This window comes from Oncorhynchus mykiss, chromosome 3 (genome assembly GCF_057628025.1).
Source record: "Oncorhynchus mykiss isolate SJ-2025 chromosome 3, ASM5762802v1, whole genome shotgun sequence".
NCBI lineage: Eukaryota > Metazoa > Chordata > Actinopteri > Salmoniformes > Salmonidae > Oncorhynchus > Oncorhynchus mykiss.
The window spans coordinates 54,766,834-54,790,400 of record NC_143024.1 but is presented as its reverse complement, the minus strand read 5'-3'; the positions used below and the strand labels follow the sequence as shown (position 1 = coordinate 54,790,400).

At 41.0% G+C, this 23,567-nt stretch overlaps 2 protein-coding genes and 1 long non-coding RNA gene across 9 annotated transcripts in view; 2 read left to right on the top strand and 1 right to left on the bottom strand.

Moving 5' to 3' along the window:
* LOC110519989 (actin-related protein 3) overlaps positions 1 to 13,042 on the bottom strand; it is a 31,128-nt gene extending 18,086 nt beyond the window's left edge. Inside the window, exons 1-5 of the mRNA XM_036974135.2 lie at positions 12,894 to 13,042; positions 4,052 to 4,107; positions 3,558 to 3,670; positions 2,219 to 2,329; positions 192 to 287 (exon numbers count right to left, since the gene is read on the bottom strand). Of these exons, the coding sequence (XP_036830030.1) occupies positions 192 to 287; positions 2,219 to 2,329; positions 3,558 to 3,670; positions 4,052 to 4,107; positions 12,894 to 12,937 (420 nt within the window). The 5' untranslated portion in view covers positions 12,938 to 13,042. The remainder of the gene's footprint in view (positions 1 to 191; positions 288 to 2,218; positions 2,330 to 3,557; positions 3,671 to 4,051; positions 4,108 to 12,893) is intronic.
* The window catches only part of LOC149984610 (uncharacterized), a 755,830-nt gene that overhangs the window by 123,051 nt on the left and 609,212 nt on the right, over positions 1 to 23,567 (top strand). The window lies entirely within an intron of this gene.
* Positions 13,286 to 23,567, top strand: part of LOC110519985 (solute carrier family 35 member F5) — a 36,068-nt gene continuing 25,786 nt past the window's right edge. The window contains exons 1-7 of one of the 6 annotated variants that reach the window (XM_036974132.2): positions 13,286 to 13,382; positions 21,304 to 21,400; positions 21,729 to 21,835; positions 21,950 to 22,084; positions 22,623 to 22,772; positions 22,950 to 23,015; positions 23,164 to 23,245. In XM_036974132.2, coding sequence (XP_036830027.2) covers positions 21,950 to 22,084; positions 22,623 to 22,772; positions 22,950 to 23,015; positions 23,164 to 23,245 — 433 coding nt within the window. In that variant the 5' untranslated portion in view covers positions 13,286 to 13,382; positions 21,304 to 21,400; positions 21,729 to 21,835. Of the gene's footprint in view, positions 13,383 to 19,714; positions 20,984 to 21,303; positions 21,401 to 21,728; positions 21,836 to 21,949; positions 22,085 to 22,622; positions 22,773 to 22,949; positions 23,016 to 23,163; positions 23,246 to 23,567 lie in introns of those variants that run through there. The other 5 variants (XM_036974134.2, XM_021596924.3, XM_036974133.2 and 2 more) reach the window with 5 other exon arrangements.

Here is a 23,567-nt window from a genome sequence, read left to right as displayed (position 1 = left end):
ATGTGACACCATTGTAAAACAACACTGTCGTGTCCTACATCAGCAAGTCCGCAATGTCATTGACCACATCCTTTACCACAACATTAAACAGCAGAGGCAGTCACGGAGTCTGTGTTTTATACAGTTTAACAGCATTACAGCTGTGTGTGTGTGTGCTAGATAAAATTGTGTTCCCAGAGATTAAGCTTTACCTGCACTGCGATATAGAGCCCTGGGACGTTGAAGGACTCAAACATGATCTCTGCTGTGTACTCTCTGTTCTCTGGTGTGTTCAGAGGAGGCTCTGTCTGCAAGAGGACACCACAGTACTGGGAGTTAAGACTTCCACACACAGACACACTAATCCAACCCGCATCAGGTTTAATAACAACCACATGGACACTCAATTAGGGCTGGCACAATTACCGAAAAACCGACGGTTATGACCTTTTAATTATTTTAGCGTGTGGAATGAACAGCTGATTGAAGACCGGATGGCCGGGCATTCGTGCGGTAGAGTCCGTTTCAGCGTTAACATGGACTCGTTCACAACGTTTTTATTTATTTAACCTTTATTTAACCAGGGGGGCTAATTGAGAACAAGCTCTCATTTACCACTGCGACCTGGCCAAGACAAAGCAAAGCAGTTCGACACATATAACAAGACAGAGTTACACATGGGAAAAACAAACATACAGTCAATAATACAGTAGAAAAAGTCTATATAAAGTGTGTGCAAATGAGGTAGGATAAGGGAGGGAAGGCAATAAATAGGCCATGGTAGCGAAGTAATTACAAAATAGCAATTAAACACTGGAATGGTAGATGTGCAGAAGTTGAATATGCAAGTAGAGATAGTGGGGGTGCAAAGGAGAAAGATAAATAAATACCATATGGGGATGAGGTAGTTGGATGGGCTATTTACAGATGGGCTATGTACAGGTGCAGTGATCTGTGAGCTGCTCTGACAGCTGGTGCTTAAAGCTAGTGAGGGAGATATGAGTCTCCAGCGTCAGTGAGTTTTGCAGTTCGTTCCAGTCATTGGCAGCAGAGAACTGGAAGGAAAGGAAGCCAAAGGAAGAATTGGCTTTGGGGGTGACCAGTGAGATATATCCGCTGGAGCTCGTGCTACGGGTGGGTGCTGCTATGGTGACCAGTGAGCTGAGATAAGGAGGGGCTTTACCTAGCAGAGACTTGTAGATGACCTCGAGCCAGTGGGTTTGGTGACGAGTATGAAGCGAGGGCCAGCCAATGAGAGCATACAGATCGCAGTGGTGGGTAGTATGGGGCTTTGGTGACAAAACGGATGGCACTGTGATAGACTGCATCCAATTTGTTGAGTAGAGTGTTGGAGGCTATTTTGTAAATGACATCGCCGAAGTCGGGGCTTCCTATTTTCGCAGAAAAGCATCCTTCACTCATGCTGATGGTCGGTTTTACGAGGCTATGCTTGGCAGCATGAGTGAAGGATGCTTTTCTGCAAAAATAGGAAGCCGATTCTAGATTTAATTTTGGATTAAATAAATACATAATTTTTGGTATTATTTTCATGCTGAAGATTCAAGAAAAACGTTGCATTTTTGAAAATATTCAATCTAATTCGCTTTATTTTTGTAATACATTACACTTGACCGTTCTTGAATAAGTACCTTCATTTCTTTTCATTTTTCCTCTATTCACCTATTTTAGGTGAATAAACGTCATCCAAAATTCCATGACCGTCACCTCAATTATATGCAAAACTCCTCGCTTTGAACCTGCAGAACAGGTCTTAGTTACAATGCATTTTAAGAGCCTCACAATGCATGTATAACTGTCAGGGTTAAGTTAAGAAGTCCTTTTGAAATAGGCTCTATTTTCAACCTTTTAAGGAATAGTCAACTTTGTGTTAATGGATCACAAACACTGGCTTTAAATGCACCCCATTTCACAGAGAATGAGATAAAGCTCATTATGTAAAGATTTTGGCCGACTGTTTAAAACATTTCGTTTCAGTTCCCTTCACTAGAGGATCCATTTCATATGGCTCACAGTGCCGATATAGTCGTACTTCCTCAAGACTCTTGACATTTATGACATCACTTTTTTAAACCACGGGTGCACAACTTAGGCCCTTGAGTTCCACAGTACAGATGGTTTTTGTTTCTCCCATGACGTTGGAAAGAGAGCCTACCCTCTATCCATCAATATGGTTTCTTCCTATTCCGTAAATATCCCATTTGGCCCATGGGCCTCTTACCAACAGGAAGTAGTGGTCCTCAGGCTCTGCCCTCAGGTACTTGAAGATGACCTGCTCCATGAACCTCTCCATTAGGTCCCAGTCCTCCACGATGCCGTGACGGATCGGCCACTGGTGGGCGAGAGGTCAAAGGTCAGTCACACAGGCAAACACAAAGGCAAGTAAATTACTAAGTGACACCAAGTATACCAACATACACTTTAGTGCATGGTTGAATGAAACTTCAAGTACACCAACTTACATTTAGGACATGACCTAGTGACAAACCAGGTACACTGAACGAAAATATAAAACGCAACATGTAGTTGAGTTGGTCCCATGTTTCATGAGCTGAAATAAAAGATCTCAGAAATGTTTCATACGCACAAAAAGCGAATTTCTCAAAAATGTTGTGCACAAATTTGTTTACATCCCTGTTAGTGAGCATTTCTCCTTTGCAAAGATAAATCATTCCACTTGATACTTGTGACATATTAAGAAGCTGATTAAAAACAGCATGATCATTACACAGGTGCACAGTGTGCTGGGGACAATAAAAGGCTACTCTATAACGTGTAGTTGTTACAACGCCACCAATGTCTCAAGTTCAGTGAGCGTGCAATTGGCATGCTGACTGCAAAAATGTCCACCAGAGCTGTTGATAGAAAATGCAATGTTCATTTCTCTACCATAAGTCGCCTCCAACGTTGTTTTAGAGAATCTGGCAGTATGTTCAACCAGCCTCAGAACTGCAGACCACATGTATGGCATCGTGTGGGCCAGCAGTTTGCTGATGTGAACAGATGTGCCCCATGGTGGCAGTGGGGTTATGCATGGGCAGGCATAAGCTACGGACAACAAACACAATCGCATTTTATGTATGGCAATTTGAATGCACAGAGATACAGTGACGAGATCCTGAGGCCCACTGTTGTGCCATTCATCCATCGCCATCACCTCATGTTTCAGCATGATAATGCATGGCCCCATGTCTCAACGATCTGTACACAATTACTGGAGGCTGAAAATGTCTCAGTTCTTCCATGACCTGCATACTCACCAAACATGTCTCCCAATGAGCATGTTTGTGATGCTCTGGATCGACGTGTAGAACAGCGGGTTCCAGTTAACACCAATATCCAGCAACTTCGCACAGCCATTGAAGAGGAGTCTCACAGGCCGCGGGACACACCTTACATGACAACTTCCAATTGGTGGGCTTGTGCATTGTATTGGTCAAATTACTTTTAGGCTGTCATGTTTTGCTGTCATGGTTGGCATTGGGCAGGTTTGTTTGTGGTTTATGTGAGCTTTGATATACTGTATTGGGTGGGCCTTTTCAAGTCAACAGGTTCGGTACCTTTGTGGCGTAATTGGGCTTGTCTATCCCCTCGTCGCCAATGAAGAAGTCCAGGTCGTCCACCCCCTTGACCGTCCTTGATCCAACCTTGGCTGACTCTTTGATTGCAATACCTGGGAGGGAGCATGTGAAAGAGAGAGCGAGAGAGCGCGAGAGAGACCGTGCGACAAAGAGAGAGAGAGAATCGATTAGACTAAGGCTGTGTTTGATGAAAGAGCTTTGTTAGGGATACTATGTGTGTTCTCTAAAGAGAAACACCAAGTGCAAGAGTGAACTATGCCCTCACTGTTCACTATCCGGACTTGTATTCCCAACGCAAGGCCCCAAAGGGTTCCACTTTGAAACCGTGTTAGCTCTCTGCTTGACCAGCTTTAAAATTACTTTGGTCTAGGCAACACAACATTAAAAAAACAAAATCACCACTGGCTGAGTTCAAGTTCAACAGTTAGGCCTACCCTCTATGCGAGGCGAATCGTCTGGACAGATATACTCACATGACGGAACAATAAACTGTGGCTCTGTGTTCCCTGCATACCCCAGCTTTGTGTATCTGGAAGAGAGAGAAAAGGAACAGCATTAGATTTAACAGCCACGGTAGACATAACACATGCTCACTGTGCACATTTATGTTGTATGAGTGCCAGTTTGTAAAAAAGAAAAGAAAAATATATATATTTGCAAGCCTAGACTCTATTTTGGTTAGCTTCAATACAACCTCTGTTCTTCCATGGATCAGAGCCAACAACTGCAGCTCGACTCTGAATAGCCTACCCTTCGATAGGAAGAGTGTAAAAGGGCATTTGGAATCAAAGCGGCTATTCATACATTTCCCAAAATCCAACACGCGTATAAATCTTAGCATAGCGTCATCCTACAACTGGTTTGAGTGCCAGCAGTGTTGCATTTGAAGTGCACTTGCAGTAGGCTAAAGTCTTCCACAGATCGATAATGAAGCCTAGAGTGCTCAACCCAAAAATGTACAGAAACTGTCAAAATCATTCAAATGGGCATTTTAGTTTGAAAGTTGCCAGTCGGCAGAAATCTCTGTGAAAACTTGGGGTGGGCATTTAGGCTAGCATGGCACACACTTCCCACACATACCTGGAAACCTATCTAATGGTCTTTTTTTGTGGTCAAAACAATTTCCCAAATTTTTCCAAGGGTTATGTCTATACGTGGGAACATAACCTAGCTTAAATACTACATCAAATACTTAAATACTAGTACAATTCATGAGCCTTTCTATGATCCTTTGTGTAGTGGTGTTTTGCTAGGCACATGCTAGCCAGATGTCGGCGGCTGTGGCTCTGTTCTCCCGTCGTTTCCTGGACAGGGCCCGTGGGAATGATAGAGGACACTGTTAAAGAGTGCCAAAGCACAGTGTGCATCAAAGACTACAATAGGCAAGTAACTCCTAGTCATAACAGTGCAGTCTTTCAGTTCATGTACTTAGGAGGCAGTAGCAGTCTCTAAAGTGCATGAACCAAACATAAGGTAATAGCCTAGTTGATACACACACTAGCTAGAAATATGGTAGGGCTGTCCCCGACTAAAAAAAGTCTTAGTTGACTGAGAGTCGTACTGTTCTTTCGACCAATCGATAAAACACACATATGACTCAAGAAAGAACACGATGTTCACACTGTGTTCAAAACAATGACGGCGAGTTCCTGTGTGACTGGTGCACGTTGTCTCGCTCTCCTCTCTACAGCAGCGAAAAGGCATCACAACACAGAAAATGTTTATTGCGCTGTCCGTGCTGAAGCTGCAACGTCATTTACGCCATGTAATTTGTTAATTGTTTCTGACTGAAAAGCTATGTTTACGAAATCCCTCATTTTTTGGGGGAAAAAAATAGCCTATTCCCCAAACTCTTGCTCTCTTTACGTGAAAAATGTAAGCAGCGCATGCATGTGACCAATAGGGCCTGGCCTATAACCTATCATAATCACATCAATAAATTGTTTATAACAATTATAACTCCGAACAAGTGACAGCAAAATGGATGAGGCGGACGTGAAAAAGAACCTCGAAATGGTTACTCAGGAGGGAAAGGGGAAGTCATCTATGGAAGTTGTAGGAAAAGTACTGGAGATCAATAAATCCAACACACCTATAAAAGGATGGTATAGGAGGATTGTGTGTGCCAAACAGTTGCTGTTAGATTACAATATTTCAATTTCGAACAGTGTACACACTAAATAAGTATACCAGAGACTATTCTAAAATTAAAATAAAACAATCAAAAAATAAAGTAGGGCTTGACGGTATACCGTATTTTATGATATACCGGTATTGATGCAGGGACCGGTTTGGGTTTTTAAATTACCTTCTATAGCGTTATTTGAATGTTAGGTTTGTTAAATGTGATACGCCATGTCTAATGTCAATTTTTATAGTTTACTTCGCTTACCTGAGTCTCTCTCCGCTCTTTCTCGCCGTGCCACTTTCCACACAGACCTAGCCACACCCTGTCGCTCAAGGAGAGCATTTGATGTTCCTCAACCACGAGACGCTTGCGTTCAGTGTGCATGGTCAATGCAGCACATGCAACAATGTTGATGTCAACAACGCTGTTTTCACTTTGCTTCTTAATATGAACCAACTGGCGTTCTATAATGACACTATTAGTTTGTGTTTCTTACATCAGCAAACGAGCTAGTTTGTATTTTCTTAGCAAGTTGCCCTAAATCTTTTGAGATTGTTGTTTGTTAGCTGCTAATAGCTAGCTAATAAATGTACTGAGTAAGAGCAAACGTAGCTACCTAATACAGACTGATAATACCAGTGATTGTGTAGACTCACTGACATTTTCAAGCTCTCCTTGTCCGAGTCCGTAATACCAACATGTTTTAAACAGACCACCATAGTCCCTGTGCCCAAGAACACGAAGATAACCTGCCTAAATGACTACCGACTTGTAGCACTCACATCTATAGCCATGAAGTACCTTGAAAGGCTGGTCATGGCTCACATCAACACCATCATCCCAGAAACCCTAGACCCAAACCAATTTGCCACCCCAACAGATCCACAGATGATGCAATCTCCATTGCACCCCACACTGCAATTCCCCACCAGGACAGAAGGAACACCTATGTGAGAATGCTATTCACCGACTACAGCTCAGTGTACAATACCATAGTGCCTTCAAAGCTCATCACTAAGCTAAGGACCCTGGGACTAAACACATCCCTCTGCAACTGGATCCTGGACTTCCTGACAGGCCGCCCGCAGGTGGTAAGGGTAGGTAACAATACATCCACAACACTGATTCTCAACACAGGGGCCCCTCAGGGGTTCGTGCTCAGTTCCCTCCTGTACTCCCTGTTCACTCATGACTGCACGGCCAGGCACGACTCTAACACCAACGTTACATTTTCCGATGACACAACAATGGTAAACCTGATCACCAACAACGATGAGACAGCCTATAGGGAGGTCAGAGACCTGGCCACGTGGTGCCAGGACAACAAGACGATGATTGTGGACTACAGGAAAAAGAGGACCGAGCACACTCCCATTCTCATCGATGGGGCTGCAGTGGAGCAGGTTGGGAGCTTCAAGTTCTATGGTGCCCACATCACCAACAAACTAACATGGTCCAAGCACACCAAGACAGTCTTGAAGAGGGCACGACATACCTATTCTCACTCAGGAGACTGAAAATATTTGGCATGGGTCCTCAGATCCTCAAAAGGTTCTACAGCTGCACCATCGAAAGAGCATCCTGGCTGGTTGCATCACTGCCTGGTATGGCAACTGCTCGGCCTCCGACCGCAAGGCACTACAGCGGGTAGTGAGAATGGCCCAGTACATCACTGGGGCCAAGCTTCCTGCCATCCAGGACCTCTATACCAGGCGGTGTCAGAGAAAGGCCCTAAAAATTGTCAAAGATTCCAGCCACCCTAGTCCATAGACTGTGCTCTCTGCTACCGCAAGGCAAGCGGTACCGGAGCGCCAAGTCTAGGTCCAAGAGGTGTCTAAACAGCTTCTACCCCCAAGCCATAAGACTCCTTAACATCTATTGAAATGGCTACCCAGACTATTTGCAGCCCCCCCCCCCCCCCCCTTTACACAATTGCTACTCTGTTGTTATCTATGCATAGTCACTTTAATAAATCTATCTACATACTACCTCAAATAACCGGTGCCCCCGCACATTGACTTTATATCGGTAACCCCCCCGGTATATAGTCTCGCTATTGTTATTTCACTGCTGCTCTTTAATTACTTGTTAATTTGATCTCTTATTCTTAGAAACTGCATTGTTGGTTAGGGGCTCGTAAGTAAGCATTTCACTCTAACGTCTACACCTGCTGTATGCATGTGACCAACACAATTTGATAATTGGCAAGTCAAATCGCAATTGCAACATTTGGTTAAAAATAAGTCCTAGACGATTTACCCATATCGTGCAGCCCTTGGTGGCAGTGTAGAAATTATCTTAATTGAGCAGTGGTGTAAAGTACTTATAAAGTAAAAGTAAAAAATACTTTCAAGTACAACTTACGTTGTTTTTTTTGGTATCTGTACTTTACTATTTTTTGACAACTTTTACTTCACTACATTCATAAAGAAAATACTGAAAGTACTCGTTACATTTTGAATGCTTAGCAGGACAGTATAATGGTCCAAATCACGCACTTGTCAAGAGAATATCCCTGATCATCTACTACCTCTGATCTGGAGGACTCACTAACAAATGCTTTGTTTGTAAATTATGTCTGTCTGAGTGTGCCCCTGGCTATCAGTAAATAAAAAGAAAATGGTGCCATCTGGTTTGCTTAATATAAGGAATTTGAAATGATTTAGACTTTCACCTTTGATACTTAAGTACATTTTCTCAATTGCATTTACTTTTGATACTTAAGTATATTTAAAACCAAATACTTTTAGACTTTTACTCAAGTAGTATTTTACTGGGTGACTTTCGCTTGAGTCATTTTCTATTAAAGGTATCTTTACTTTTACCCAAGTATGACAATTGGGTACTTTTTCCACCACTGCAATTGAGTGCAGGAAATGCAGAAATTATAAAAGTGCTGAAACTTGTTTTGGTGGTTGAAGTTGAATTGAACAGTATAAAACAATCAGAATGGAGAAACATTCTAAGTGATTTCAATGAGTCTATGTGTTGCCACCCTAGGATAACGCACTACTCATAAAGAAAACGTAGAACTTTTATTATTCAAAAACTAAAAATACTGTCAAATACGTCATACCGTCCATTTAAAAAAAAAAAGAATACTGTGATATATTTTTTCCATATCGCCCAGCCCTAATATAAAGCCTTTATTACAGCAGACTAGAAACAGTTGCATGCATTTGTGAATTGCGGTTTATTTATTGTTAAGGCAAATTATTCAAAATTCCCTTTGTCATTTCATTTGAAAACTAAAATGCTTGGTTGCATTTCAAAGCATGAATGTCTCGTATGCTGTGTGATGGCATGAACAAATGATACAGTAGCCTATTTACTGAAATATAGGCGTAAATAAATTAAGACTAAACAGGACGCGCTCTTAGGCCTACAGCTCGGTGGATATACAAGGCTACTAAACAAAGCCTACTAATGACAACGACATTACATATTATTACGATGGTCATAATAATTGTAATAACAATAAGAAGGAGATCAAGAAAAGAGGGTATAGGAGCAAGAGCTGTGTGCATATTATGTGTGACAAAGAGGTGCTGTATTATTTTTCTGCCTGTTTGGAACAGTGTAAACACTAAATAAATAAGTAATACCACTCTGTTCTAACAAAATATTTTTGTAAAGCCTTTATTACAGCAGAGCGAAGATTAAAAACAGCCAAATCTGTGAAATTGCTTTGTCCGACATTTTACTGTTGCATGAGGCTTGGTGCTCACAGAATCAGTAGGCTATTAAAAAAAACACTCAAACAGAAAACAGAAGCAAGATCTGTCTAACTTCTGTAGATACTGTATATGTGGATGATTTATAAAGTCAGGTACATTTAACAGTTAGGCTATTGATTACAGACCTAATTAAGTTGGGGTTTCCTCTCTACTAAATTTGCTAAAACAACTAGGCTAAGGCAAGGGCTGTTTCCTCATCTCTGCTGCTGCTGCCTCCGCTGCATTGTTCTCAATCCCAATGTGCTGGTTAAGTTTACTATTATGCACATAGCAACATAGGGAAAGGCACCAATTATACGACGCACTGTAAATTACATTTAAGAACCGAGGACAGCAACCCTATCCATCGAGGGAGAAAGTGCATTTGTAATAAAATTGATTTTAGTGTGCACCATTATTTTTACATTAAATTTCAGTATCACATGTCTTAGAGTGATGGACTGTGCCATCCCTGTGGCCTCTGCAATGGATTAGTCCATTGAGACAGGTGCAAATCAGACAGATGTCTTGTGCACCAATAAAAATATATATATTTTGCGACTGCTCGATTAAAGAAATCTCGGTCGACCAACAGTTTATCGACCAAACAAATGACCAGTCGACTAAAATGTGGTCAGCTCTAGGATATAGCCTAGTCTAGTTGAGAAAATACCTTAAGGATATAGGCCTAGCTTAGTTGACACTACAATAAGGATGAGACATTGTCTGAGGTGCTTTTCAATTCCATAGTTTCAATGAATAGGCTATAGCCTAGCTAGAAAGTGGGCTAGGCCTAGTTGCTTATAAAAGCCTAACTACGAGGGAAGAAGGAGAATTCTACTATGTGCACTTGGAACGTGGAAGACACAAAAACATAGGCTTAGGGCTTCATTCCACTGAACAGCCCTACCTGCCTCAACAAGCCTGTTACACCACACTCCTAGCAGTGGACACAAGCACAAACAGAGGAGTGTTTCAATTCCAAATCAACCCCCTAGCCCAGGGTTCCCAACTGGGGGCCCACAGGCCAAATTTGGCCCACGGGTGGGGTTTTTTGGTGCCCCAAGTGTTCTGAGCAAACTAGTATTCTTATTTAGCGTTGTCATTGTTGGACATAAAATACTAAATTAAAAACACTAGGAAATCAGCTCCAAGGGATTTTAATTTTGGAAATCTTTACCCAACTATTCCAACGAAAAATATAGAGACATGATCGTATACAAATGTAAGCAATGACTATGTTTTAGTCAAATATATCTGTTTGGGATTCTTGCATTCTACAAACTATTTGTAATTAAAAATAAATCAGCCCAGGGCTGAATCTACTTGCTGATCCCTGCCCTAGCCCTTCGTCACTATATCTTAAAGGATTGGATAGGTGAGATAGGTAGGCTGTCCTTTGTCCTTCCTCTCGAACTCCCCCACTCTATAGTGGGGATATTCTGACATACTGCTTACACCCAATCTTCTAAAAATCTAGGCCCACTTTCTATGAAAGAGATAGAAGGTAGGGGATAGAGATCGATTCGGGATTGGGCAGTGGGCCTGGACTGGGTAGCTCTCCCTGAAATGCTAACTAGGCCTATCCACTAGGCTACACTGTGAATCAAGGCCAAATGCAGGCTAAATTTAGACAATGATTAGGCCTAAATATATACGAAATAAAAACTGTTTGCTGTGGATGATAAGCAAAGGACGGCTCCACCCTAGTCGCAGGTACTAGTCTCAGTTGCAAGCCTGGCCTGCAACACCTAGCCTACATATGAAGCATTTGTTTTGACCAAGAATGGACCCCTGCAAAAAATATAAATATAAATAAATAATACACAGTGGCCTACATAAAATAGTGGCTCTTTCACATAGGCCCGAACACAACTTTTACAGAGGAGTGGACAAACTAGTCCTACAATAACAATGAAATTGAACAGTTGAGCTCTAAGAATAGCATCCCACTTGTGCATGAGGTAAAAGGATGTGGAGTTCAATTCACACATTTTGGCTATCTGAGCGTGACTCATGAGCTGTGTGGTGGTGTACTCGATTTGACTTCTGCTGGTTTGGTACTTTAGCATCTTGGCCTTCTCAGCATTTTCAAACATCTGCTTTACAAAGGAGTTAGCCTCATTCTCCATCCTCAGCTGTAGTTTCCTGTCCTCTTCCCCAGCGAGGACCAGATGCACTAGTCTAATAGCCCAAAAGGGAGGGGGGAAGATAAGTGGAGAGGTATGCAGGGCAACATACGGAGTAACGAGTTTAAGTCTTTACATGCAAGTGCTGCAGCACAGTCGCATCTCAGTTAGGCAATAACCCTAACTATAGTATTAAACATAAATCCCTGTCATTTCAAATAATCTACATCTAGGCCAAGGATACATCAAATGCATACATTGGATATTGCTCCTTAGATTAAATCATGTACATTGATAAACAATAAGTAGGCCTAACAATGAACACAAGTAACAGATGCAGAGCATTGCACTAGCAATAATTATTCAAAGACTGAGGACCGAACAAAAACATTCTTGTGTTACTGAATAAGATTCATCAAAGTGATTATTTGCTAAAACGAGGCAACTAGAATGTTGTGGTGTATTGCACAGTTCGATAATGAGGGATAAGCCTAAACCCAACTGTTCCTAATTCACTGGCTTTGAATACATCTTGGGACAGGCAATTAAGTAAAGTAAAGCAGAAGTATGCACAATCAATGAAAAGCGTAGAACTGTGAGGTGACCCTTAAGTGAAAATTCCCTTGCTTATTTACGAATTCGAATCAGTCTTTGTTATTCAGAAAAATAATTCATGTGTAGTTTCATTTGAGATATTTAAGGATCAGACTAGGGCTAAAGTTAAAGAAATTAGAGAAGTTTGCTAATCAAAAAAACATGTTCAGATGCCGAAAACGACCATATATGGACTAAAAAGCGTGAATGAGGAAGTCGACAATATAGGAAGTCGCTCTGCGCATACTCAGAGTCGGGATGACTTGTAGTGAGCACTGTAAAATTACTTATGGACTGCATCGCTAGTAGCTACCATTAAATAGTACAAAAAAACATGCAAAGCCCATTTATAAATGTCCACTCAAAGTAAGTCAAATATGAAACAGTTCTATTAGAACCCCAGCAATGGGGTTAGTATTTATTTTGTATTGAAAAAGCCTTTCCGACAGAAAAACATTTTCTGATATCAAGCAATTAGCAAGCTTATAGACATCTAGCTAACGCGTTAGCCAACTAGCGAACACAAAAACCGCATAGTCAATTACAATGAAACAGTCGTGCAATAACGACCTAACAAAACAACTAAAACACATTTGTTTCGCAATGCATCGGCATGAAAGGTTACATTGATTATATTTAGCAAGCTAACTAGCAACACACCCAGTTGCTGACAGCGATGGGCTCTGTATCGGTGACACCCAAAATCTCGATGCTCTGTATGCACCGCGTTCTAGTTTGAATAGCTTACCCTGTACCACAGTCGACAACACACGCCGGTAATCGTCCTGCCATCTCGTGTACTTCTGGTAATCACAAATGTTTGTTTTGAATTGAAAGCAGTCTGTGTCGGGTGGAGGATCTTGCAAACCGTCCACAGGAGTACGGAATCCAGAACCCGCACAGTACAGTTTTTACTTCCGCACTCGGTCTTGGACAGGCAGGTCGTCACTAGGTAACACAGCCACAAAGTCAAAACCCCCGCCTCTTTCTACAATTTCTCAATTTAAAATCTGATTTTAAACCTTAACCACACCGCCAACATTATGCCTAGCCCTATGCTTTAAATAAGAACAAAAAGCAAAAAAAAAGTAATTAATATTTTCCGATATAGCCAATTTGTACTTTGTGGCTGCGTTATCTAGTGGAAACAGGCAGGGAGAGGCAAGATGGCTGACGCCGGGGAGCGCTTGAGCAATGCAGGCAGTGTGGTGGTTCACAGTGGCCCCTGTGTTCGAAGGTAAAATAGAGACATACGTGTACATGCATATAAAATATGATTTGCACATGTCAAATATGAGTTTCACCTGTATTATCAGTTTTGTAGTCGCACACAACACTTGCAAGCACGTAAGTGATGTGTGAATAAATACAACACTTGCAAACATAACTTGCTTGATACATTATGTTAATACATTGAATAAGATTTGCAAGCATGCCACTCAATTTGAGAATTAATGCAACTACTTTACTAAACTTGCTACTGGGGAATCTTCATCTATGAATCAAAACTACATTTGCTCATGTCGAATCTGCTTGCTCCGAGTTTAGCGTCTAACCTCAGTTCTATTTTGTCCCTGACTTCTGCTGATGAAGTTTAGCCCAGGAAGTCACTGCATTGCCGCTGCATTGCTTAGGGTTTTTTAGGCTGGGTATCTGTAAACCACTTTGTGACTGTCCTGATTAACTTGAGACAACAGTCATGCATGGTTATATATCCGTATTTTACAAATGTGAACGTTTAGCCGATCAGGAGTGGACTACATTTTAATAAAAATGATTCGCTAGGATGAAATCTACCACTTTTCGAATGAATACTCCTTGTCGGAACCACAACGTTTTCTATGTATTTATGATAAATATTCTCTTTTGTCAATAACAGCTTTTACACATCCTGGGCACATGCTTGACTGAAAAAAAAATATTCAAACGTGTCTTTAGATTATGGAGGTGATGCTGTTGCCCATTTTTCCAGTAAAATATTCACTGTCCCCCCTACCTCTCAGACTCATGTTTGCAGACTTCCTGATTAACCTGATCCTGTGGGTGGAGGGCTTCTTGGCAGCCATCCCCTTCAGCACGCTTGTGGCCATCTTGGCTTTGTGGTTTGGCATGTCTGGGCCCTTCACCTTTGTGGGTGCCTAGCCTACTTCGGCTTCAAGATGCCTGTGAGTTTAACCTATCAATCACGCTGTCTGTATGGATAACTCTTTCAGGTCATCTTACATCATGTGCATTTCCCCCCTAAGGTTGCAATCTCTTTCAAACTGGCATAAATCAGAGAAAACATAGCATACTAAGAAGGGTTTGTCTTGATGTGTTTCTATGCTACTCTCTGTGCTCCAGGCACACAACAAAAAAAACTCTTTTTTTTTTTTGCATACAGTACCAGTCAAAAGTTTGGACACCTACTAATTCAAAGGTTTTTCCTTTAGTAAAAAGAAACTCAGGAAAAAAAGAAACGTCCTCTCACTGTCAACTGTGTTTATTTTCAGCAAACTTAATGTGTAAATATTTGTAGGAACATAACAAGATTCAATAACTGAGACAAACTGAACAAGTTCCACAGACAAGTGACTAACAGAAATGGAATAATGTGTCCCTGAACAAAGGGGGGGGTAAAAATCAAAAGTAACAGTCACTATCTGGTGTGGCCACCAGCTGCATTAAATACTGCAGTGCATCTCATCCTCATGGACTGCACCAGATTTGCCAGTTCTTGCTGTGAGATGTTACCCCACTCTTCCACAAAGGCACCTGCAAGTTCCCGGACATTTCTGGGGGGAATGGCCCAAGCCCTCCGATCCAACAGGTCCCAGACGTGCTCAATGGGATTGAGGTCGAAGCTCTTCGATGGCCATGGCAGAACACTGACATTCCTGTCTTACAGGAAATCACGCACAGAACGAGCAGTATGGCTGGTGACAATGTCATGCTGGAGGGTCATGTCAGGATGAGCCTGCAGGAAGGGTACCACATGAGGGAGGAGGATGTATTCCCAATAAAGCACAGCATTGAGATTGCCTGCAATGACAAGCTCAGTCCGATGATGCTGTGACACACCGCCCCAGACCATGACGGACCCTCAACCTCCAAATCGATCCCACTCCAGAGTACAGGCCTCGGTGTAACGCTTATTCCTTTGACGATAAACGAATCCGACCATCACCCCTGGTGAGACAAAACCACGACTCGTCAGTGAAAAGCACTTCTTGCCAGTCCTGTCTGGTCCAATGACGGTGGGTTTGTGCACATAGGCAACGTTGTTGCCGGTGATGTCTGGTGAGGACCTGCCTTACAACAGGCCTACAACCCTCAGTCCAGCCTTTCTCAGCCTATTGCGGACCGTTTGTGCACTGATGACGGATTGTGCATTCCTGGTGTAACTCGGGCAGTTGTTGCCATCCTGTACCTGTCCCGCAGGTGTGATGTTCGGATGTACCGATCCTGTGCAGATGTTGTTACACTTGGTCTGCCACTGCAACACAGTACGGACATTGCAATCTATTGCCCTGGCAGGATCTGCGGTCCTTAAACCTCCTTGCAACATGCCTAAGGCACGTTCACGAAGATGAGCAGGGACCCTGGGTATCTTTCATTTGGTATTTTTCAGAGTCAGTAGAAAGGCCTCCTTACTGTCCTAAGTTTTCATAACTGTGACCTTAATTGCCTACCGTCTGTAAGCTGTTAGTGTCTTAACGACCATTCCACAGGTGCATGTTAATTAATTGTTTATGGTTCATTGAACAAGCATGGGAAACTGTGTTTAAACCCTTTACAATGAAGATCTGTGAAGTTATTGTGATTTTTACGAATTATCTTTGAAAGACAGGGTCCTGAAAAAGGGATGTTTCTTTTTTTGCTGAGTTTATTTTCTATATTGGCTATTGGTTGAGATGCATGGCCTGTTCTAGCTTGGTATGTCAGGAAATTGGAAATGTGAATTGGGCCAAGTCGGAGGTAATAAAACATTTAGTTTAATATCTCTTATGTTTAATATATTCAAATGAATTACACTACCATTCAAAAGTTTGGGGTCACATAGAAATGTCCTAGTTTTTGAAAGAAAATAACATCAAATTGATCAAATGCAGTGTAGACATTATTAATGGCCTTCTAGGCAGAGTTGCAAAGAAAAGTGTTTTGCAGGTACTATTTAATGACGCTGCCAGTTGAGGACTTGTAATTTTGTATTAGGTTCCCCATCAGCTAACACCATAACGCTAGCTAATCTTCCTGGGGTCCAACACCAATTAACAAAACATTACAAACAACCTTAATCAAGACTTCAAACATTCAACAAGTAGACAATACAGATAATTAAAATACCTGACAGGAAACACATTTAACATTCTTGTGAGGCGTCTGTTTCTCAAACTAGACACTAATGTGCTTGTCCTTTTGCTCAGTTGTGCACCGGGGCCTCCCACTCCTCGTTCTATTCTGGTTAGAGCCAGTTTGCGCAGTTCAGTGAAGGGAGTAGTACACAGCGTTGTACGAGATCTTCAGTTTCTTGGCAATTTCTCGCATGGAATAGCCTTCCTTTCTCAGAACAAGAATAGACTGACGTGTTTCAGAAGAAAGTGTTTGTTTCTGGCACTCCGTGCAATAATATTAAGCTATATCTATTTACATTAGGCTATAGCCTACAAATAGCTATACCACGTAGTCGTAGGCCTATTAGGCTATAAGCCTACTGCAAATTGTTGTTTGTTCCTGAACTGGCCGAATGTCAGAGCTATCCTTCAGCACCACAAGTTGGTTCAACTTAAATATCATTGCACGATCCTGGCAGTCCATTCAGCACCACGGAGGGCGTTCCAACTCAATAAAATAACACTCACCAAGATCTGTTGCTTATGCCTAGTTCAAGTTCAAAACGAAAATTGGATATCAACTTGTTTTCTCGTTTGTGGTCTCCAAAATTGTGCATCGAATAACAAAAGACAAATAATGACTAAATGTATCCTATTTTATTTTTGTACCTTGAAGTACACACCCTTTAATATAACATTCAAGCACAGATAGAACAATGAGAGATGGAGTGCCATGCCTGTGGGAGAGAGCGTGCACAGAACTTATCACAGTGCCTAACGTGTCGGGCAGAGGGTCCATGAGAAACCCAGCAGGTGATCGGTCTGGGGGAAGCCCTGGCGGTGATGAAAGATCTACCATGACAATTTTCAAAACATTTTTTCCAGTGTTAATGTTTCTGAAAGTTAAGCACACAATAGCCTACAGTTACAGTAGAAGTCAATGTGACAGTAATCAATATGTTCCATTATAGGCCATAGCAAGACGCGTTGTCACAGCTCAGGGATATCACTCGCAGATGTGTTTAGATCGACCAGTGGCCTGTTTGTTTGTCTTCATTGAGTTTAGAACAAAATTACAAGCGTCGTTCAGTTGTGGCTTGTTAGCTCCGACAAAGACTTACTCATGTACGTGTTCATGTATGTGTCTAATAAACCCATATTCCATATCACGATGGACTCAGTGTATTATTGTACCACAGTAAAACTTCAAATGAGGTTAATAGAGAGCATAAAAGCTTTGAAGAAATACCAGCAAAACATAGCCAGTAAAATATTCTAGGTTAACTACAGTGCGTTGGATCAAGCTGCATCTCCAATAGTCTTTCACTATCTCTCAGCTTTGTTTGACAGTACAGTCTGTCACCACTATAGGTCATATCAAGGTGGATTGTCACAGCCTTGATATCAATCGTAGATGTGTGTAGAATGGTGCATTGCCATTATCTGTTATGATTAATACATATGTCAAGTATTTCCAATGCAGGTTTAGTGATAGACTTCTCATATTTGGCAAAGTCACTTTCTCCAGATCTATAATGTTTTTGTGTTGATTTATATCTAAGGGATGGTCATTCAATTCTGGTGTTATATTTTACATGTAGCTTGTAAACTGCTCTGTGTTCATTTAACATTGTTGTTTTGCAAGATCTTGCAAGACATTGATTTATGGAGCGATTTCGGTGCCAACAGAAATTGTATTTGAATTCGATACTTTAGAATTTGTATTCAAATATTGAATTTCATATTTTGGAATTTGTAATGCACAAATGTAATCATTGAATTCATCAATTAACCTTGTATTTCATGATTTGAAATTGAATTGAGTGAATATTGCATTCAGTTTAAATGAAGATGCATTTTATGCATATTCTAAAAGGATAGTCTATTAAATAGGCTACATCTTTTGGTACAAACTTTGAGGAAATGATGACGTAATTTACTTTTTTATTTTAGGTGGTTGTGCCTTAACATCTAATAAAATATAATTTTGCAGTAGTATGAGATACACACAACATCTCAGTCACTGACCTTTGGCCTAATGTATATACACACACATGCTCAAATCAAAGTTTATATGTCACGTGAGCCGAATACAACCGGTGAAGACCTAACAGTGAAATGCTTACTTACAGGCTCTAACCAATAGTGCAAAAAAGGTGTTATATGAACAATAGGTAAGTAAAGAAATAAAACAACAACAAAAAGACAGTCTATATACAGTAGCGAGGCTATAAATGTAGTGAGGCTACATACAGACACCAGTTAGTCAGGCTGATTTAAGGTAGTGTGTACATGCAGATATGGTTAAAGTGACTGCATATATGATGAACAGAGAGCTCTGGGCCAGGAATGAGTTTTACAGTGCTAGCTACATAATTAAGCCGTTGCATTTTAATACACACATGCATTAGACAGTTTGAAATTTGCCAATGGATTAATCTAATTTGTCAATATATACTTGACTTCCTTCCAATTTGCCTATGTTGCCATATACCTATTTGTATTGTGTTGTTTTCATCCCACTTAATTTTCATATAATTCCATAATTTTCTTCAAATCAGAGCTTAAAAATTGAGCTTTTGTTTTATAGACCTTTCCAAAATTGTCATCAGATACAATGGGTCATCATTATTATCATTATCATCAGACAGATGCAGTATGTCAAATAGCACTTGCACCTGAGGATCTCTAAAAGATCTGTCTGGTTCCCACTGTCCTTGTTTTTCTGACAAATCTGAGAAAAAGGCATGGATTATGGATTTCTAAAAAGCTTGCAATATCACAATGGTCCTCTTCTCAGGCGTGTGCACTAGTCTATTGCAATTCTTTTATTCAAAATAACTCTTGATATATGGTGTATTATTCCTTCAACAAATTCAATTCATCTATTGTGTTGAATATGGTAGCATTATAGTATTGCTTCAACAATTGTATTAATTCATTGTATCAAATTTGATAAATTAATGTTGACACATGCCTCCAATGACATGTAGATTTAGATTGACTGACTGTTATTTTTATTTTTTTTAAATACTCTGATATATAGTATTTCCTTCAATATATGGATAGATTTTTATTAATGTATATATTTTGTATACTGTACATGTCGATAAAATATACATCCCATATCAATTTTTTGATTCTGTGTAGGCCTACATGTCAAATGTAGATTTTCTACCAACCCCAGCTGCACTCTTGCTGCTTCTTGTTGAGTCTAAAATATTCTACATAGCCCCAAATTAAGACTACATATCCCAAAAGTCTCTGCGTCTTATTTAAATGACTAAGCAGAGTCACCTGAGCAGGAATCATAAGGATAGTTAATGTTTACAACAAAACCAGTTTGTTTAGATATGTGTTATCATCGCACACTGGACATGTATTACCGATGATCAAGCTATTGTATTTTCCTGCAAAGACGAGGAATGAACGACCACGACAAATAGAAGGAAACCTACTTATCATCTAGCTAGCTAGGTAACGTTAAATACGAATGATTTGTTGATGGTAACGTTAACTAGCTACTCTGTAGCTAACGTTAGCTGTAAACTTCGAGAAAGCTGGCTAGTTCACGCGTTGGCTAATAATGGCTCTAGTACTGCAGTTCCCAAATTGCAAAAATAACTTGTTACATTAATTTTAAACGAATCCAGGTAAACTAACAACTAACGTTAGCTAAATTAGATAACTGCTGTCTAATCGGCATGATGTTGCAGCTAGTTAATAAACTCGTGAGTCCTTGCGAGCATAGGAAGAAATGGTTTATCTTACTAGTAAGTTAGCAAGCCAACTACCCCCTCTTTCGCTCTTGTTTGTCCTATGAATGATGAATCGAGCTAGTGAGCTGCTTAGAAAGATCTGATTATCAAATGAAGGGCACCTCCGCAAGCACTGCCTCTTAACTAACGTTATAGTGTTACGTGTCAAACTCCTCTCACCCCTTTGACAAATGTATGTTGTGCATGCCTCCTTGAGCGTGATTATTCGATTTAGCTACTAAAATACCAGGATTTTTTTTCTGACCTTCATCGGGAATTTACTCCACAGTTCTTTGATGTTGCTGTGGATGAAGGGCTACCGCTACCGCTACTAACGTTATTTAACGTTAGTTAAATAATGCAAATCTGAAACACCCTATGCAAAGAATCAATCATAGTTGTAACGTTAGCGTACATGATTCCTCCCTAGTAGACAAGCATAGCTAAGGCAACACTGAGCAAACATTAGAACAATGAATGCGTTCATTCATGAGCAGCTCCCTGTCTGCTAATCCAGTGGTTCACAACCTTTTTTGGTTACTGTACCACCAACTGTTTTTTTTCTCTGCCCAGAGTACCCCTGAAGTACCCCATCATATCGTGTGCATTTTACCAGTAGGGCTATGGTCTCATTAGTCTTCTCAAGTCCCCTTGTGGATAGGCCATGTTTCAAAGGGACCTAGCTCTGAACCTTAGGCACCTCTGATTTCACCTCCAAGATCTGGTGCATTTTCCAACTAAAACGGTTTCATAATGGACAAGTTCAGGTTGGTCCCTGTTTTGGCCTGTTTGCATCCTAGTAAGTACACCCATGAGAGAGCTATATGTGTTTACTCAGGTTGTGCAAAAATGAGCATTTAGTTAAATCTAGCAGGAATGATGTAGGCATATGTGTTTTTATTAGGAGAGCATAGCATACTTCATCAATGACTTTACAGACTAATCCGTGAATAGTCCCGTCGTACCCGTCTGTGTGGAGGCCTACCTCTTTTCTGCTGATTGATTTCTTATTTTTCAAATGGTCTTTGCTGTGATAATGAACATTGTCAGGTTCTTATTTGGTTTCCCTGTTTCATTGCATGTGAAGTATGGTGCCTGTGAAGCCCCGTGTTGGTGTTCCTCTTTCCTGAACCGGTCTGCACAGCAACTCCTAGAGCCAACGTGCCTTTCCTGGGGTCGACCTGGTAAGATCCTAAAGAGTTCTTATAAAGTAATTGTAAACTCTAAAATTTGTGGGTAAACCAGTTGAAAGGTGTACAGATGTTAGAATGTGTTCAAACTAGTTTGTAACGTCACAAATAAGTTTTGGTTGAGGCAGCTCTGAAGAAAACCCACATTCTTGTATCCTGTAAAAACACTGTCACTAAACAGTTAGGCATAGCCTATATCATCTTTGTCTGGGTTTCAGATATCTATCTATATGGATTTTGACCCAAACAGTAACGTTCAGTGTTGTATAACAATATGAAGTATAGTAGATTGCAGTTGATGGGTTTTGTGTACTCCCTACAGGATTGTTGGACAGTGTTTCTCATTATCCACTGACACGGTTTCAGATTCCTGCCTGTTCTGAGTCAGAAAGTCCAAAACTCTGAAGAATCCTGTATTAGGATTTCCAGGTACTGTCAATGTGTCACATCTGAAGAACATCTCCCAGTCATCTGTTTTTGGTATTTGTTTATGAACCGTTTTGAAATGTGTGTGTGTAATAACATGTTTGTGTGTTTGTCCAGATGGTGTGGGTGTTCATCATGAACCGGATGGGTTCTCAGGGCAGCACGGTGGCCCAGCAGAGACGCATGGCCCTGGGGGTGGTCATCCTCCTGCTGGTGGACGTCATCTGGGTGGCTTCCTCTGAGCTCACCTCAGTAAGACACTAGCACTTCCTGTAGACCAGGGACGCACATCTCCCCTGGTTTCGTGGGCCACATTCCTACTTGTATTTGCTTTTATAGCTTGGAACTGATTGGCAGGTGCAATCTACAGACAATTACAGTGTACAGTGAGAAATGAAAACCAGCACCATTGCAGAAATGGGTGGCCTGGGATAGGCACCCTTTATTTAGGAAAATATGCTCAATCTTAAGACTAGTGCTCAATTACACGACAGTGCTTGACCACTAACCCCTGCCCCATAGGCACTTGTGTAGATCTGAAAGGATTGACTAGGAATATGGTAGTAGCTCCACCTTGCCTACTAGTGGGGTCACGTTTTCGCCATGTTGCTCATAATATCTATCCAGACATTTTTAATACCCCCCCGCCTGTACTAGAAATAGCCACATCTCAATAGTTTCAAAGTGACTTCACCCTAATTATTTTTTTCTTGAATCTGCACTGGATCAGTTTGAAGTGCCAGACATTTGAACAGTAAGTCATACTTTTTTCACCTCTATTTCCCCCCAGTACATATTCAAGCGGCAGGAGTACAACAAGCCCTTCTTCAGCACGTTCACCAAGACCTCCATGTTTGTGCTGTACCTGCTGGGGTTCCTGCTGTGGAGGCCATGGAGGCAGCAGTGCACGGGCAGTCTCCGGGGACGACACGCTGCCTTTGTACGTATAGCACTGACGTCCCACAACCACATGGGGGCAACGAAACATTGTTGTTTTCCTCTAAAGATAAATTGTTGCTTAGCGCATGCAGTATGTTTGTAGTGGTTGTTGATACTAAGGTAATGTTGATTTGCTATGATGAAACAGCCCAATCTAACCTACAGTATTTTCCCACAGTTTGCTGATGCCGAGGCCTACTTTACCCCCTGTATCAACGACACCAGTTTGAATGACCATACCCTAGTGAGTATAATTGATTTGCTTTTTTTGTATTCTCCCTGACTCACATTTAGATTTTACTGTTGGCTGGCTGAATATACTGTAATGAATGTGATGATAAGAAATGCTTTTAGTTGAGTGCATTAGTTGAAGACTTTCTGTCTTGCTTCAGAGTGAACCCCTGTACGTTCCTGTGAAGTTTCAGGACCTTCCCACAGAACAGACAAACTGTGCCAATGGAGACTGTGATTCCAGTGAGTATTAAAATATATATTATTTTATATATAGAAATAAAACCTTTATCAGACTAACCAACAGACTAAGAATGTAGATAAAATATTTGATGAAGATCTATAAATAATCATATTGCCTTATTCAGCTGGTAAACCAAGCCTAAAATATATTTTCTTAAATTTCTTTATTTACCTAGGCAAGTCAGTTAAGAACAAATTCTTATTTATAATGACAGCCTACCCCGGCCAAACCCTAACCCGGATGATGCTGGGCCAATTGTACGCCGCCCTATGGGACTCCCAATCACGGCCGGTTGTAATACAGCCTGGAATCGAACCAGGG